General features: G+C 36.0%; 1 protein-coding gene across 2 annotated transcripts; it reads right to left on the bottom strand.

Moving 5' to 3' along the window:
• Positions 1 to 6,855: 6,855 nt before the first annotated feature.
• LOC143627793 (uncharacterized) lies at positions 6,856 to 10,894 on the bottom strand. 2 transcript variants are annotated; one of them, XM_077097536.1, is made up of 10 exons: positions 10,669 to 10,894; positions 10,355 to 10,559; positions 10,156 to 10,246; positions 9,922 to 10,067; positions 9,550 to 9,793; positions 9,361 to 9,465; positions 9,080 to 9,262; positions 8,791 to 8,995; positions 7,491 to 7,974; positions 6,856 to 6,991 (listed from the first exon to the last, which is right to left on the bottom strand). In XM_077097536.1, exons 1-10 carry the CDS (start codon positions 10,892 to 10,894, stop codon positions 6,895 to 6,897), a joined length of 1,986 nt encoding a protein of 661 aa, XP_076953651.1. In that variant the 3' UTR covers positions 6,856 to 6,894. The 2 variants fall into 2 exon arrangements, with proteins under 2 accessions (XP_076953651.1, XP_076953650.1); XM_077097535.1 differs by lacking the exon at positions 10,156 to 10,246 and having other exon boundaries at positions 10,492 to 10,559; positions 10,669 to 10,774.
• Between the last annotated feature and the right edge of the window lie 3,550 nt (positions 10,895 to 14,444).

Below are 14,444 nucleotides of genomic sequence, written 5' to 3' on the forward strand. Positions count from 1 at the left end.
CCGAGCATTCGGTTACAAAATATTGCCTTTATATTATTACAAGAATAATATATTCAAAATTGGGTCATCTTGTATCGCGATCGTCTATCACCATGACTCTAATCCTTGCCTATAGCTACCTGCAATGGTTGGGAAAAATACGTCAGCGATGAGCTGGTGAAACTTTGACTGACTATTAAAATAATTTATAACAGTCGTTAAATACAAATATAGTTTTCTGCTCACTATCTCAGCAGCAATGTCGGTCATTCCCAGGATTTGTACCACTACCCTACACACACGATTCAAGAGTTCCCCGAGTCAGGTAGCCCCTATTTGGAGAACTTGTCATTTTAGGGTTCCTCGACCCACGTAACCCTCCTTGGAGAACCAGTTAGGACTGATTTTATCTGCATGCTTGCTTAGTCAGTTATGTTTAGATCCAGACATATGTGTAATCGGTATGAGTTGCTTTTATTTTCTATTTTGTATTGTAACGATTTTAGAGATCATGTAAAATCTCATGAAAATGTTTATTAGACTCTTTGTAATAAACAACATGTTTATTACAAGAGTAAAAATGTCAGTTCGTAAAAGATTTAACGTATTCATATGTGGTTGTCAGTTCAATGATGTTTGAAAACCTTTCCTGTCTGTATGATGCTACCCTATAGTAAAATAGGTTTGTATAAATACCTTGATGGTGTTTCTTGATTAAGCTGCAGACCTTAAGTCTGGTTTAACCTTGATAAAATTACGGTTGTTTACGAAAATATACTTGTATTTATATATGGCGTTTGGGATAACATGCTTTGGCCTAATAGGTTCTATCACGTTGGTAAATTTCTCCAGGTAAGCTAACGGGTCAAGCGGTTGATTTGGATTTGTATGAATTACTTTCCTTAGGCAAGAAACTTACTACTAGTATATCCCCCTTCCATTTACTACATGTCCGTCAAAATATATAGTTTTGATAACATTACTTCTTACGGATGTAACGTCATTTCTTTTATAAAATTCTTATTTTGATATGGAAATCTTTCAAGGTTAAAGACTAAAACCTCAACTAGGTCTAAGCTATCATAACTATATATTAAAATAATTTAAACATAACCCCTACCTTAAACGATCAGTCGAGAATAAGAATGATAAAGGAAAAACAGCAACTCGTCGTAGAGCTTTGGTAATAGAGACAGTTTGGACGTTAGCAGGGCTTCGGGACTTCGTATCTTGCACACACTTCAAGAAAATGGATCCTCGATTTGCCGGGAAAGTTGGGCACGAATTCCTAGGCTAAATGTGTGAAAATGAAGGTGTTTTGGGGATAAGAGGACTCAATCCCGTACCTCCCCTTTTATAACCAAAATTTGCTTCATTCGCATAGCTCGAAGGACTATGTCGGCATCCCTTCGCGTAGCGCGAAGCAGTAACATTTGTGGACTTGCACGTGTTGGCACGTGGCATGTACAATCGTGTCGCGTGTTGACGCGTGGTTGGACACGTGTACCCGGTATAAAATAAGGTTGATGGATGAAATTAGATTGTGGGTTCGGACCTTATATTTGATTTTGTAATCATAAATGATCAATTGATTCACAAATCGGATTGGTAAAAATTTGATGAATAAAGTACTTAAGATTGAAATCCGCCTAAACTAACATGTGCGTCTGCTATAATTTCACTCATTATTAATAACTTATAAAAAAATGGATTTTTACATATTTCCCTTTACTTAATACCCTTAATTACATATTTTCCCACACCTAAACAAACAATTACATATTTCTCATTTTCATATCAAATTACCAAAATACCTATATCTTTTACCATTAATAAACTAATTAAAAAACAAAGTTATATTAGTAATTGTAGAGTTAAACCCACACCATTAAATCATCTTCTCCAGCCTACTTTCGGCAAGCTCGATCTTTCCGGCAAGCTTCTGGCCATCTCATCACCGCCCATACATGACTACCACCACTTTTTTCTTTTGAATCCCGCCGTCTCATGTACACTTTTTTATTATACTTAAGTTGTTTTTGTTGGTAAAAAAAATTTAAATCCAAAACTTTTTTATATTGACTATTGATTAAAAAGTTCGATGCCAATTGGTTTATTAGTGTTCGATATGTTCGTCTTTACATCGACTCGATTTGGATTGAACTTGAGAAGATATGTAATTGATGTTTTAAGAAAGGAGATATATGTAAATACTTAATTAATTATGTCATTAAGGATAAAACAATCATTTAATTAGTTAATTTTAATGAAATGGGTATATACGTAATATGTGTGGTTTAGGAAGAAGAAATATGTAATTGATTTTAAAGTGATCAGTAAATACGTAATAAGGTAACTTAGCAAGAAAATATATAAAAAACTACTATACAAATGTTAGGTTACTGAAGTTTTTTTGATTTGGCTATAAATGTATCTTTTGCATACCTTTTCTTTTCTTTAATCTTATAAAGTTGGTTTGCAGACTTTATAAATATTATCTGTTTATCTTCTATATTATTTAGTAAATAAAGTATTTATGATATTATTTGGTATTTTTAAACTAACATGATCAATAGATGAAAAATGTTTGAAAGATAACCAGTACAAATTAAAATATGGGTTCATGTTACAAAATTCGAAGACCAATAGTTAAAAGAAGAAAAGTTCAAATTTACTATTTAGGGATGTTGATGCTTGCTTACGAGACGAACACATTTTTATACCTTCTAGGCCTCTTGCTTCATCGTGAGGTTGCCTTTCAATAAAAATAAAAAGTAGTTAAGAAGAAAAGTTAGAATTTATAGTGATGTTGATGGTTTGACCTTACCTTGTGAATCACTATGTCGACTCAAAATGTGACCAAGTCTTATACATCTATGTGTGACCCATGGTTCATGACGCAGCCCATGACGTAACTTCATAAGGTGACTGGGGTGGACTTCCATACACAGTATCCCACGTGTCCTTATTACAGCCGACCCACTTTTCAAATCTGAGAGTATGTATGACCAATGACATTTTATCCGGTCAATCTTTTTGATGTTGACTTCCCCACTTTCAACTTATATAGACCATGCAACACACATGCTTTCATGCATATTCACATTTTGAAAATTGAAACTTCAAACACATCAAACAAAACATGAGTAGCAGCTCGGAAGAAGGTAGCCCTTGTACAACCCGAAATCAAGAAAAGAGATATAAGGGCATTCGATGTAGACGATGGGGCAAATGGGTGTCTGAGATACGAGTTCCAGGAACCCAAGAGCGGCTTTGGCTAGGCACGTTCTCTACACCCGAGGGTGCAGCCATGGCTCACGATGTAGCGTCTTACTCTTTAAGAGGTTCTACATCGTTGAGTAAACTTAATTTTCCATCTATGTTACCTCCTACCGCCCGGACGGACCTGTCTCCTAGGTCCATCCAGAAGGCTGCGTCCGATGTTGGCATGGCAATGGACGCACAGTTTATTGCTTCAAGAGAAAGCGCGCCGAATAACGAGGCATTGAACGTTCCTGTAGAAGATTATCTTTGAATTTGGCGAACTATTTCCCCGCACAATAATTAGAAGTCGGCATTATTTTCCTTCTATGTTATAATTGTTACCACCAATAGCCCGGAGGACGTAGCTATCTCCTAGGTCCATCCAGAAGGCTGCATTCGATGCTCAAATGACGGATATATGATATGATATATTCTTTAGTGTTTATGTATGCACCCTCGTTACGTTGTTTTACCTTTAATGGTTTTCATATCATAAGATATTGTTTTGAAAATATATGTCAATGTACGGGAAAGATATTATTATTATTATTATTATTATTATTATTATTATTGTATCGTGTTCAATTCATGGTTGAAACTTGTGGTCAATAGTACGGAAGGAAATAAATCCGTATGTATTGTAGGCCATTGAAAATGAGCAGTTGCTTTCATGAAGAATTTCCTTGTATAATATTCTAAAGGAGAATAAAGTTTAATATTTAGGAAATTTAAGGAAACAAGGACAATATAGTATTCTACGTTATTTATTAGGCTGAGGGGTGTGGGGCGCTAACCTGGGCGCGAGAGCCCCTCCGCTCGCACCCCCAGGCGCTAACCCCACACCACCGGGGCGCGAACCGGGGCGCGAACGGGGCGCGAGCGCGAGCCCCCAGGCAGGCGTGAGTGTGGTCGCGGGAGAAGAGAGAGAAAAAGGTGTGGGGTATACCAAAAAGAGCAGTTGAGCTCGGATAAAATAAAAAAAAAACATTAAAAACCCCTATATAATACCCCAAAATCAACCCATTTCAACCATATCAAAACACAACTTCAAACTCCAAACTCCTATATAATACCCCAAACTCCTATATAATACCCCAAAATGTCTGGAAATTGATACCCAAACCTAGATTCAGTATATATTGACGACGATTTATGGTCGTCACCAGACCAACCGATGTTTTATTCGGGGCCGCAAGAATCATCCGGCTTTCAACCATCCAACATACAACCGTCTTCTAACTTTGTTGTTCCAGAGACACAAGAATCACAAGGTGATGCTACGGGACCAAGAAGACGCGTCCACCGGAAAAAACAACTTGCAACGGACGGGCCGGGACCGGCTTCGACTCCGAGGACGAAACGGAAAACCACTCCGTGGTCATCGGATGAGAAGGAAGCCTTATGTCGGGCTTGGATAGTCATTTCTGAGGATCGGTGTTGCGGTAATTGTTTTAACGTTTTTAAAAATGATTTTTAATAAAAAAGTTAAATAAAAAAGTTAACTGGAAATCTAATTTAATTATTCATTTTGCAGCCGACTACCAAAAAAGCAAGATTTTTTGGACAAAGGTTAGGGAGACGTTCTATACACTCATTGGGAGTACAGAGCGAAACGCCGATATGATTTCGGGTCGGTGGTCCGAAATCAGAAAATTTGTCCGCTTGTTTACTAATCTTTTCAACAGGAACGGCGGTCGTATGAGACCAAGTGGCAGTGATGATTTGGCGGTTTACAATTTCACGGTCGAAGAGTGGAGGCATGAGTGTTTGCGGAGGTATGGGATGGTGAAGACGTGGGACGATTTAAAGTTGTGGGAGAGGTTGAAAAGGTGTTCCAAGTGGGTTGAGCTGGTGGCGCCGGACCTTGATGCGGAAGTAGGGCCGAAACGGACTAAAACTAGTTCGTCTGGAGCGTATAGCACTTCCGCCGGGTCGGATTGCCGCGTTGGATTCGACCTAAACATTGCGGGGGAGGAAACGTCTTCACCGCCGAGGAGGCGGCCATTGGGAAGGGACGCCAAGGGGAAAAAACCGGCTGAGGGGGGAGCCGTAAACATCGCCGATCTTGTTGAATCCCTCAATAAATTCAACAAAACCATGGAGGTGGTCTCTAATGACAAAAAGGAAAAAAGTCGAATGAGAGATTTGGACTTCCTTACAAGAGACTTCAGTAACCTAAATCCGGTCGATCAAATGCTGATGGAAAAGCAAAAGGAACGTATCCGAAAGAGGTTGATCGAAGAAGACCAAGCCGAAGAATAAGAATAATGTTTTTTTTTAGTTCTTTAATTTTTATTTTATTTTTAGATATTAATGTGTTTTTTTAATTAATGTGTGTTTTTTTTAATAATTTATGAGTTTTTTTAATAATACGTTGTTTGAATATATTTATAAAAAAATAAAAAAAAAATTCGCTGGAGCCCCTCCACACTAGGGCCAGGGGCTCCAACACCCTCCTTATCCAGTTTCTCTCTCTGCCACACGTCATAATATTATTGGCTGGAGCCCCCACTGGAGCCCCCATTAGAGCCCCCCACACCCCTTAGCCTTAATCAGTATACTGCTAGGTGTTTGAAGATTAGGATTATCTATAGCTTTAAAAGTTTTATTTGACTTTGATTAATTAAATATACAACATGAATATTCAGGTATATGGTTCAACCAGAACTTTAAATTATATCACTGATTAACTTATGATAATAAATGAACGAACATAAAAATATGTCTTGTATACCCATTAATTTAAGTTTATAAATAGTCTTTTATTTTCATCCATAAACGTACGTTGATGTTAATTTTTATGTTAAGTTTGTTTGTGAATGTCCATTTCCTTTTACATATTTATTAAATAGTTTTATTTGACTTTTGATTAATTAAATGTAAGAAGTTTAAGAGCTTTAATGTTTGTGTAAATCAACTATATGAATATGTAAAATGTAACATGTTAGCTCAAAAAGTCAAATATAAGACTATTAAACAATTAAAAATTAAAGAAGCCTTTTTTAAGGTATTAGTCTTATAAGAGGGGTTTTTTTCTTAAATATTGAGTTTCTTTCCTGAATTGGTGACTTTGTGGTGGATATGATCGTCTGATACCACTGGTGACACGATGATACTCTAGTGGTCCGTGAGTGATACAAAACAGATAAAACAGTGAAATCTTCGTGATCAAGTGTAACAGACTTGATAGAAAAATATTTCAACCATATAATGAATGTTATCAAATGGTTAAAAAGTAAAAGTGTGTATAATAATTTTTAAATAGTTAGTTCTCATTTAAACTTATTATAATATCAAACGATTTCATAATCAATATTTTTATAGGTAAAATTACAAAATTGACCAACATATTTCAGTTCATGTATTTGGCCATTGACTTTGAAATGACAAAATAACCTTCAAAACTTTGCACTTCATTTTTCGGTTATATGCATGCACATCATATAGAGTAAAACAATATTTAGTTAAAAACCAAGATAAAACACGTTCAAGATTGTAATAAAAAATGGCATTGCATCCAATAGTCTCAACTGTCACATTATTGGATCATACATCCACATAACTAACAATATCTTAATTCTAAACTCAACCCTCTCACATAATTCCCCTAAACTCTACAAAATGATCAACCAAAGCTAAGTATCCCGCTAATTAGGCAATGTGCCTGCGCGATAAACTTAAACTGATGAACACTGAAACCAAAACCGCAGGGACAAATGGTCTTCTAGCTATGCCACGAGATATTGACCTGCAAAGTCAAAGCATTAAAGTTTAGTTCATTCCCAGTAGCTTTCATTATCCCCAGAGATTTTCAAACTAAATTACATTACAATTTAACTAGTGGGGCCTAGGAGTGTAAACGACCCAAGCTGCTCGTGAGTTACTTGAGATTGATCGCTAAAAGCTCAAGTTGAGCCAAAACAAGCCCGAGCTAAAAATAAGCTTGTTTGTAAATGAGCCCGAGCTTCACTTATCAAGCTCGAGCTAGCTTACGAGCCTAAACTAGCCCCTATTATTTATATAAAAATTTATTTAAGTTATTAAATATAAATATTTATATAATAATTGTTACGAGCCTAAGTAATATATATTATGTTATACAAAAAAAGTTATAATTAAAATATATTAAAAAAATAGTTAAAGATGTATATAAATTAAATAATAGTTAAAAAATGAGCTGAGCTCGAGCTTTAAAAACTACTAATGAGCTCGAGCTTGAAAAACTACTAGTTAGTACAAATTTTTACCTTTCAGTAACTGATTTTGTTGTGAGTCCAAATCCAAAAGGAAACAGTGGATCATAATGTTCATCACCAATATTCATTGGCAGTTGATCAACAGTTCTAACCCAAGTTCTTGAAAGTTTACCAGTAAACCCATAATCACCAAAAAGCACATCAGCCACACCTTGGCCTTCAGTACCCGGTAACCAGGCTGCAACCAGAGCATCAATAACCGGCATATACGGTTCAATCACAACCGGTCGACCCGATATGATGACCACAACACATTTCACGTTCCCGCAAACGTTTGTGATGATACTTGGACCGGGGTCTGCAATTGTGAGGTTTGAACTGTCACCAAACATTTCTGTGTAAGGATGTTCACCAACTATAACGATAGCATATGAGAAGTTGTTGGACTTGATGAACTCGGTAGTTGGATTCTCCATGTAGGATATTTCGGTGGTCGGGTCAACTGCGGATTTGATTCCATTAAGAATAGTTGTTCCTGCAGTTAAGATGTAACAGATACATTTTTAGTATAGTTGTTCCTGTAGTAATGGTTGTATTAATCACCGGGAGGTCAAACAGCTTCAATGCATACAACCCAGGGTTGTGCACTAAACCGGAATAGCTTACATAACCGAACCGAAATAACAGAATCCAATAAAAAAAACAGGCGGCTGGTTTTATGTTTTTTAATAAATTAATTTTGCTATAACCAACAACCAAAAAAACTTATCCGGAACAGACTTTTGAGTAATTTATAAAAAATTAATAAACGGTGTGGCCCAAAATTTTAGGTCCAAATGCTTTATAATCAGTTAAGTTTCAGGCCCAAATTCATAATTTGGGCATTTTGTTGGCCCAAATCGTTTGACCGAAAAAAACGATTTTAAGTAATTTATAAGATATTAAAGCATGGTGAAGACCAAAAATTTTATGTCCAAAAGTGTTATAATCAATTAATTATAAATATAACAAAAAAAATCATGCACAAAGTTTTTGGCCCAAATTCATATTTGGGCCTTCTGCGGCCCAAAAATATCAAGCCCAAAACCAAACTGAAGCCATTGTAAAATTGAAAACCAAACAGCTTTCAAATATCAAAAAGTAACTTTTTGGTCTTTGGGTCGGCTTGAGCCAAAAACCGACCCAAACGACCCATTCACAAACTTTTCAAAATTCTTTCCATATAGCCTTGATAAGCAAAATTAACACCCAAGCCCGACCCGCCCATTTTGCTACCTCAAGTAACAAGAAAGCAAATAACATTTTTCTTCTAGTGATTAAACACGGCTTTTAGCCCGTAAGACAAACATACCCGTTGTGTTTCCATTCCCACTAAACCCTTGCCAACCGATTGTCCACCCGCCACATTGGTAGCCCAAGTTATCTGCATGACTTCCAGCTACCAAAACCTTAGATGCCATCTTCGGTAGTGGCAGCATTGGGTCATCTTCCGTTTTCCCATTTTTCAGCAGCACTAATGATTTCCTAACCGCCTCCCTTGCTATTTCTCGGTGTGCCTATATTTCTCAAAACCATAAAACAAACACATTAAATAAAGTTCACGAGTCACTTACAAAGTCTGAGTTGTATAACTCACTGACCTGGCTTCCAACCTCGTTAACCATACTAAAATCAGTTAGAGGGTTCTCAAACAGGCCCATGGTAAACTTGACCCGTAGAATTCGGCTCACTGCGTCATCAATACGGTCCATTGAGATAAACTTGTTCTTGACCAGAAATGTAAGATCGTTAATGAACTCAATGTAGTTATTCGGGACCATAACCTGTTCAAGAATTTAAATTAATATCAAATTAATATAACATGAACCAAAAATATGCATATAGACATATAGTTAATAGACTTATAGTTATATATACTAACCATGTCAATGCCAGCTGTAATACTAGCTAGAACAGAATAAGTGTAATTGGAATGAGGAGGTGAAGTGATTCGGTCAATTCCTTCCCAGTCTGAGATAACAAAGCCCTGATAATATGTGACAGTTAGTAATAACTAATAAAGAATAAGATCATATAAGTTGATATTCTAGTATGGGTACACAAAATATACCTTGAAATCAAGTTTGTCTTTAAGGTATCCAGTAATAAGGTCACCATTGGCGTGCATCCGTTGACCATTTAAGCTGGAATAAGACACCATGACGGTTGACACGCCCTTGATTATAGAGTCATAATACGGAGGCATGTGAATGCTTAACAATTCATGTTCATTTGACACGGTGTTGTTTTCGTCTATACCATGAGTGGTCCCACCATCAGCCACAAAGTGCTTTGCACAAGCTGCAACCTTGTTCCTAACATGTTCGGATGCAAATTAATACGGCAAACAATATGTCATTTTAAGCATCGGCGGCGTTTGGTTCACTGATAACCAAACGCCCCCTAAAGGCCCTAACTAAAACTGATGGTACATACTACTTACTTTCCAGCAACATATGGGACACCGAGCCGTGATCCCTTTGGGATTTCACCTTGTAATCCTAATATTATGTCGGTCATACTTTGAACGAGTTTGGTATCTTCACTGTAACTCTCATAGCATCGCCCCCATCTCGGATCTCTGCATACCTATAAACAAATTTTCAACATTTGTGACTTTTAGAAAACGCATATTAACGAATGCTCGTTCTTTACTAATACTTTATCATATACTAACAGCTATACAAGGAGCAAATGCATATGGGATTCCAGTAGCTCTAACTTCAGCAGCGGTTGCAGCACCTATTCTCTTCACAAGATCAGTGTCCCTGGTGTGTGTTTCATAGTTAGTTATGTGCAGGGGTATTATTGTACTTTTGTATACAGTTTGTTACAAAGTTTGTTAAGAGATATTTTCGAGTATAGCCGTGACTTGCCTGGTAGCTCCAAGGCCAATATTATGTGGAAATATTGTAGCATTAATAACATTATTATGACCATGAACCGCATCAATCCCATAAATCATCGGGATCCCTAATCGTGTCGAAAGCGACCCGTTTTGGAACTCGTTGACCATATTAATCCAGTCAACAACCGTTGCGTGTGGATTGGGAACACTCCCTCCACCACTTAATAAGCTTCCTGCATTTCAAAACAATTTTAAAAACAACAAAACCTAATTTGTTATGCATCGAACTCAACCCGAAACCAAATTTATAAACTTATATCGAAACATTAATTATTTATTTACCAATGAAGTAGTGCCTCATAATATCAGGAGTGGCTGCAAGCCTTTCAATCTGGACCATCTGGCCTATTTTCTCCTCCATTGTCATTCTTTCCAGTAGATCTTTGACTCGAGCCGCGACGGGCTGATTCGGATCTTTATACAGAGCATCATCTGCCACTGTGGCAACAGCTAACCATAATAATAATATCATCATCCCTAAATGTGATATGGACATTGATCTAAGCATATTCACTGCAACACATCAAACATTGTATAACTATTAATTTCAAAATCAAATCAGACTGTTTAAACAATGCTTATAAGATTCTTAAATTTGCATAAACATGATTAGTACCTGTTTATAGAGAGTGAGTGAATGGAGTGAGTAATAATAATAATAGTACTTGCTGCTGCAGAAAGTTGAAGCTGAGTGAGGTACAGCAGCTGCAGGTGCGGTTTTTGTTGAAAATTTGAAATAATATGACGGTTTCTTTTTATTAATTTCATTTCACACCCTCTCAGTTTTTAAATAATACTTATTCTCATGTGCACTCACTTTTTCACACATACTCCATCAACTTTTATAAATTGAAGTTTTGCTAGATTACGTAAATGTTGAAGCTATAGTTTTATACAAATCACATAAACTATTCAAATAGTTATATTGGATTAATTTAATATATACTTTTACAAACATCATAAATATCAGACAAACTTAAAATATTATATGTGCCTTTACAAAGTAGTTAAAATATCATATATATACTCTTATTCATTAACAACAAATTATTACACAATTCATATCATGAATTAAGAACTTTGTAAGGGTATACAGATAGATATGACATTTTAGTTTTGTATGAGTAAATATGATATTTTCAATATTTGTTAGGGTATGTATAAAATTGCTTCAATATTATAGCAATTTGGTACAAATATTTTGTTAGTAAACACCAGTGATCATTCACCACTCACAAGCCTAGTTTGAGTTGAGTCAACACAAGCTAGAGCTCCAATTTGCTACAGATATTTTGGGAACTCCTAGGCTACGAGTTGTGAGAACTCAAAGGAACTCAATTTAATATTTTTTCTTTATATGTATTATACGTAAGTTACATTTATTAGAAAGTTTTTAAATTTTTTTGAACGACTCAACTATTGTAATATGTATAACAAGCTATTACAGTTTATTGTGAATGAGTAACGTAACTATTTGTTACATATGTTTATAGTCGACTCATGTAAAAAAAGTTTAAAAAAATTCTACTAAATATAACTTACATATAATATATATGAAAAAAAAAATTTCTTCGACTTCTTAAAAACTTTTGGAGTTCTCAAAATACCCCTTACGGTCTTATCCTTTATAGTGGAAAGAATGTTGGTCTAAAGAACTATAGGCTTTGGGTTTCAATTCATGGGGTTGACATTCTTTTCATAAAAATTATAAATGAGTTGTTGAGTTTATATTTTAGAAGCTTGTTATTCACCTCGAGCCCAAAGCTTTTATCAATTCTCAAATACGGCTTTGGGTGTAGGGTGCATGGCCGGCTTCTTGTCTCGATAACTCCGTTAGGCCCGAAATTTAACATAAAAAATTTGTTTACATATTTTTATTAAAAGATATATATTTTAATGTTTAAATCTAATTATTCATCACATTTAAGCCGATTTTTTAAAAAAACTTTTTTTCACAACCTAAATCATAACCAAGTAAGCTTATTTAAAAATTTAATTGTTTAAATCCAACAAAAACCCCTTTTACTTAAGACCTAAAAAAATTTTCGCCTTGCTCCAAAAAATTTTAACGATTCTCGAAGACGGCCTTGGTTGGGTGTGTGTATATATTATCTTAATTTGCCATTGCTAAACTCAAAATATTACAATAAAGTAGTATGTAAACGGGCAACAAGCTGCGCCGCTAAACTCTAGTAAAAAAAATCACAACCTCATGCACAAGTAACCCAATTGTATCAAAGGTAAAGGAAAGAAACATGTGTTTGATTCTAAACAAGTTTTCTTGTGTTTGACAACTTTGCTTGATTCCGTCTTCAATGCAACCTGACCCGCAACAAAATTTTGTCTCTGAGCCTAACAAGTCCGGTTAAAAGTTTGAAGACATTGACGATTAGAATTCTGAATATACAGAAAAAGAGAAGAAAGGGTGGGCGGTGCATCAAAAACAATCTGGTTAACGTTAGGGATGGCAAAAAAAACCAAACCCGATGGGGAAAACCGAAACCCGCCCCGAACGGGGCGGGTTCGGGGACACTTAATCGGGGACGGGTCCGGGTTCGGGGTTTCCCCGTTTAAGTTAATCGGGTTCGGGGCGGGTATGGTATAGCCTGTACCCGCCCCGTATACCCGCCCCGTATACCCGTTTAAAACCCGTTTAATTAAATATAATTTTTATATTTATATATAATATATTATTTATTATTTATTTTCCCAATAAGGCTGCCTAACCCATTTTCCCGTATACCCGTTGTTTATAGGAGCTTGTATATAGGTTGTTTCAAGATTATGAAAGTTACAGTCAAGGAACTTCACGGGATGATGGTGTGAGATCAAGTCAAAACAATGCGGGGGGTGGAAGATTTTTCAACGAATACTTCACATTCGTTGAAGAGGATAATCATTCGGGTATGACTTATTATTTACATTAATTTAACTTTATTCATTAATTGTATTAACTTTATTTATATATTAGGTGTCACAACGGAGCTTGATTTGTATCTACAAGAGAAAGTTTGGATAAAAGAAACTGAGATTGACCTTTTAGCTTGGTGGAAAACAAATGGTGTCAAGTACCCAAGGTTGCAAAAGATTGCTCGAGATATATTGGCGATTCCAATATCTACCGTTGCTTCCGAGTCCGCTTTTAGTACAAGTGGTAGATTGGTAAGTCCACATCGTAGCCGTCTTCATCCAAAAACATTGGAAGCGTTAATGTGCGCCCAAAGTTGGTTGTTGAATGAAATCAAAGGTAAACAAACATTTTATTTTTTATTTTTAACTTAGCTACTATATAAACTTTTGACTTTTGTGATATGAATATAGCAACTTGTTCAGAAGAATCCGAGGCATATTGCCAAACTATTGAATATGATTGTGACGATGGTATTGAGGTAATACATATATATATGGTTTATCGTTTACATTTTAATATGGTTTAACATTGATTCTTATATAGTTTCCAATTAATATGTTAATGTTTGATTATCATAGCAATCCGGCGTGACAAGTGTTTGAATGGTTGAATGGGTGCGGTATGGACGTGTAAGAAGGATCAATCATGAAGTTAATTTCCGTTGTGATGGGAGAAATAAACATTTTTATGTATTAATAATGTCTTTTGTATGTGTAATGTGTTTGGATATTGAACTTTTTGTGTATTAATATTGTATTGTAATTTTGTATCATTTTCTTACAATCGGGTTTTAAACGGTGAACCCGACGGTTAAATGGGGATCCCCACGGGGAATTTAGCCCGTTTAAAAACCATTTATGCTAGACGGGTTCCCCGAATACCCGCGGTTTTCCCCGAATCCCCGATGGGGATTCCCCGTTTAGTCCCCGCGGGTTTTTAGACGGTTTTGGTAATGGGTTTTATAAACCGGGGCGGGTATGGGATTGGCATTCCCCGCCCCGAAACCGCCCCGTTGCCATCCCTAACGTCCCAATAACATTTCACGTGGAGCCACATGCGCCTATTTTGTTTCTTTCTGCTTGCTTTCTACCAATTGAAATCAAGGGCTTATATTATAAACTTGTAAAGCTTTGGGTTAAAGTCGCAA

This window comes from Bidens hawaiensis, unplaced genomic scaffold (assembly GCF_021521415.1).
Source record: "Bidens hawaiensis isolate Kalapana, Puna unplaced genomic scaffold, B.hawaiensis_p1.1 tig00004743_1, whole genome shotgun sequence".
NCBI classification, from domain to species: Eukaryota; Viridiplantae; Streptophyta; class Magnoliopsida; order Asterales; family Asteraceae; genus Bidens; species Bidens hawaiensis.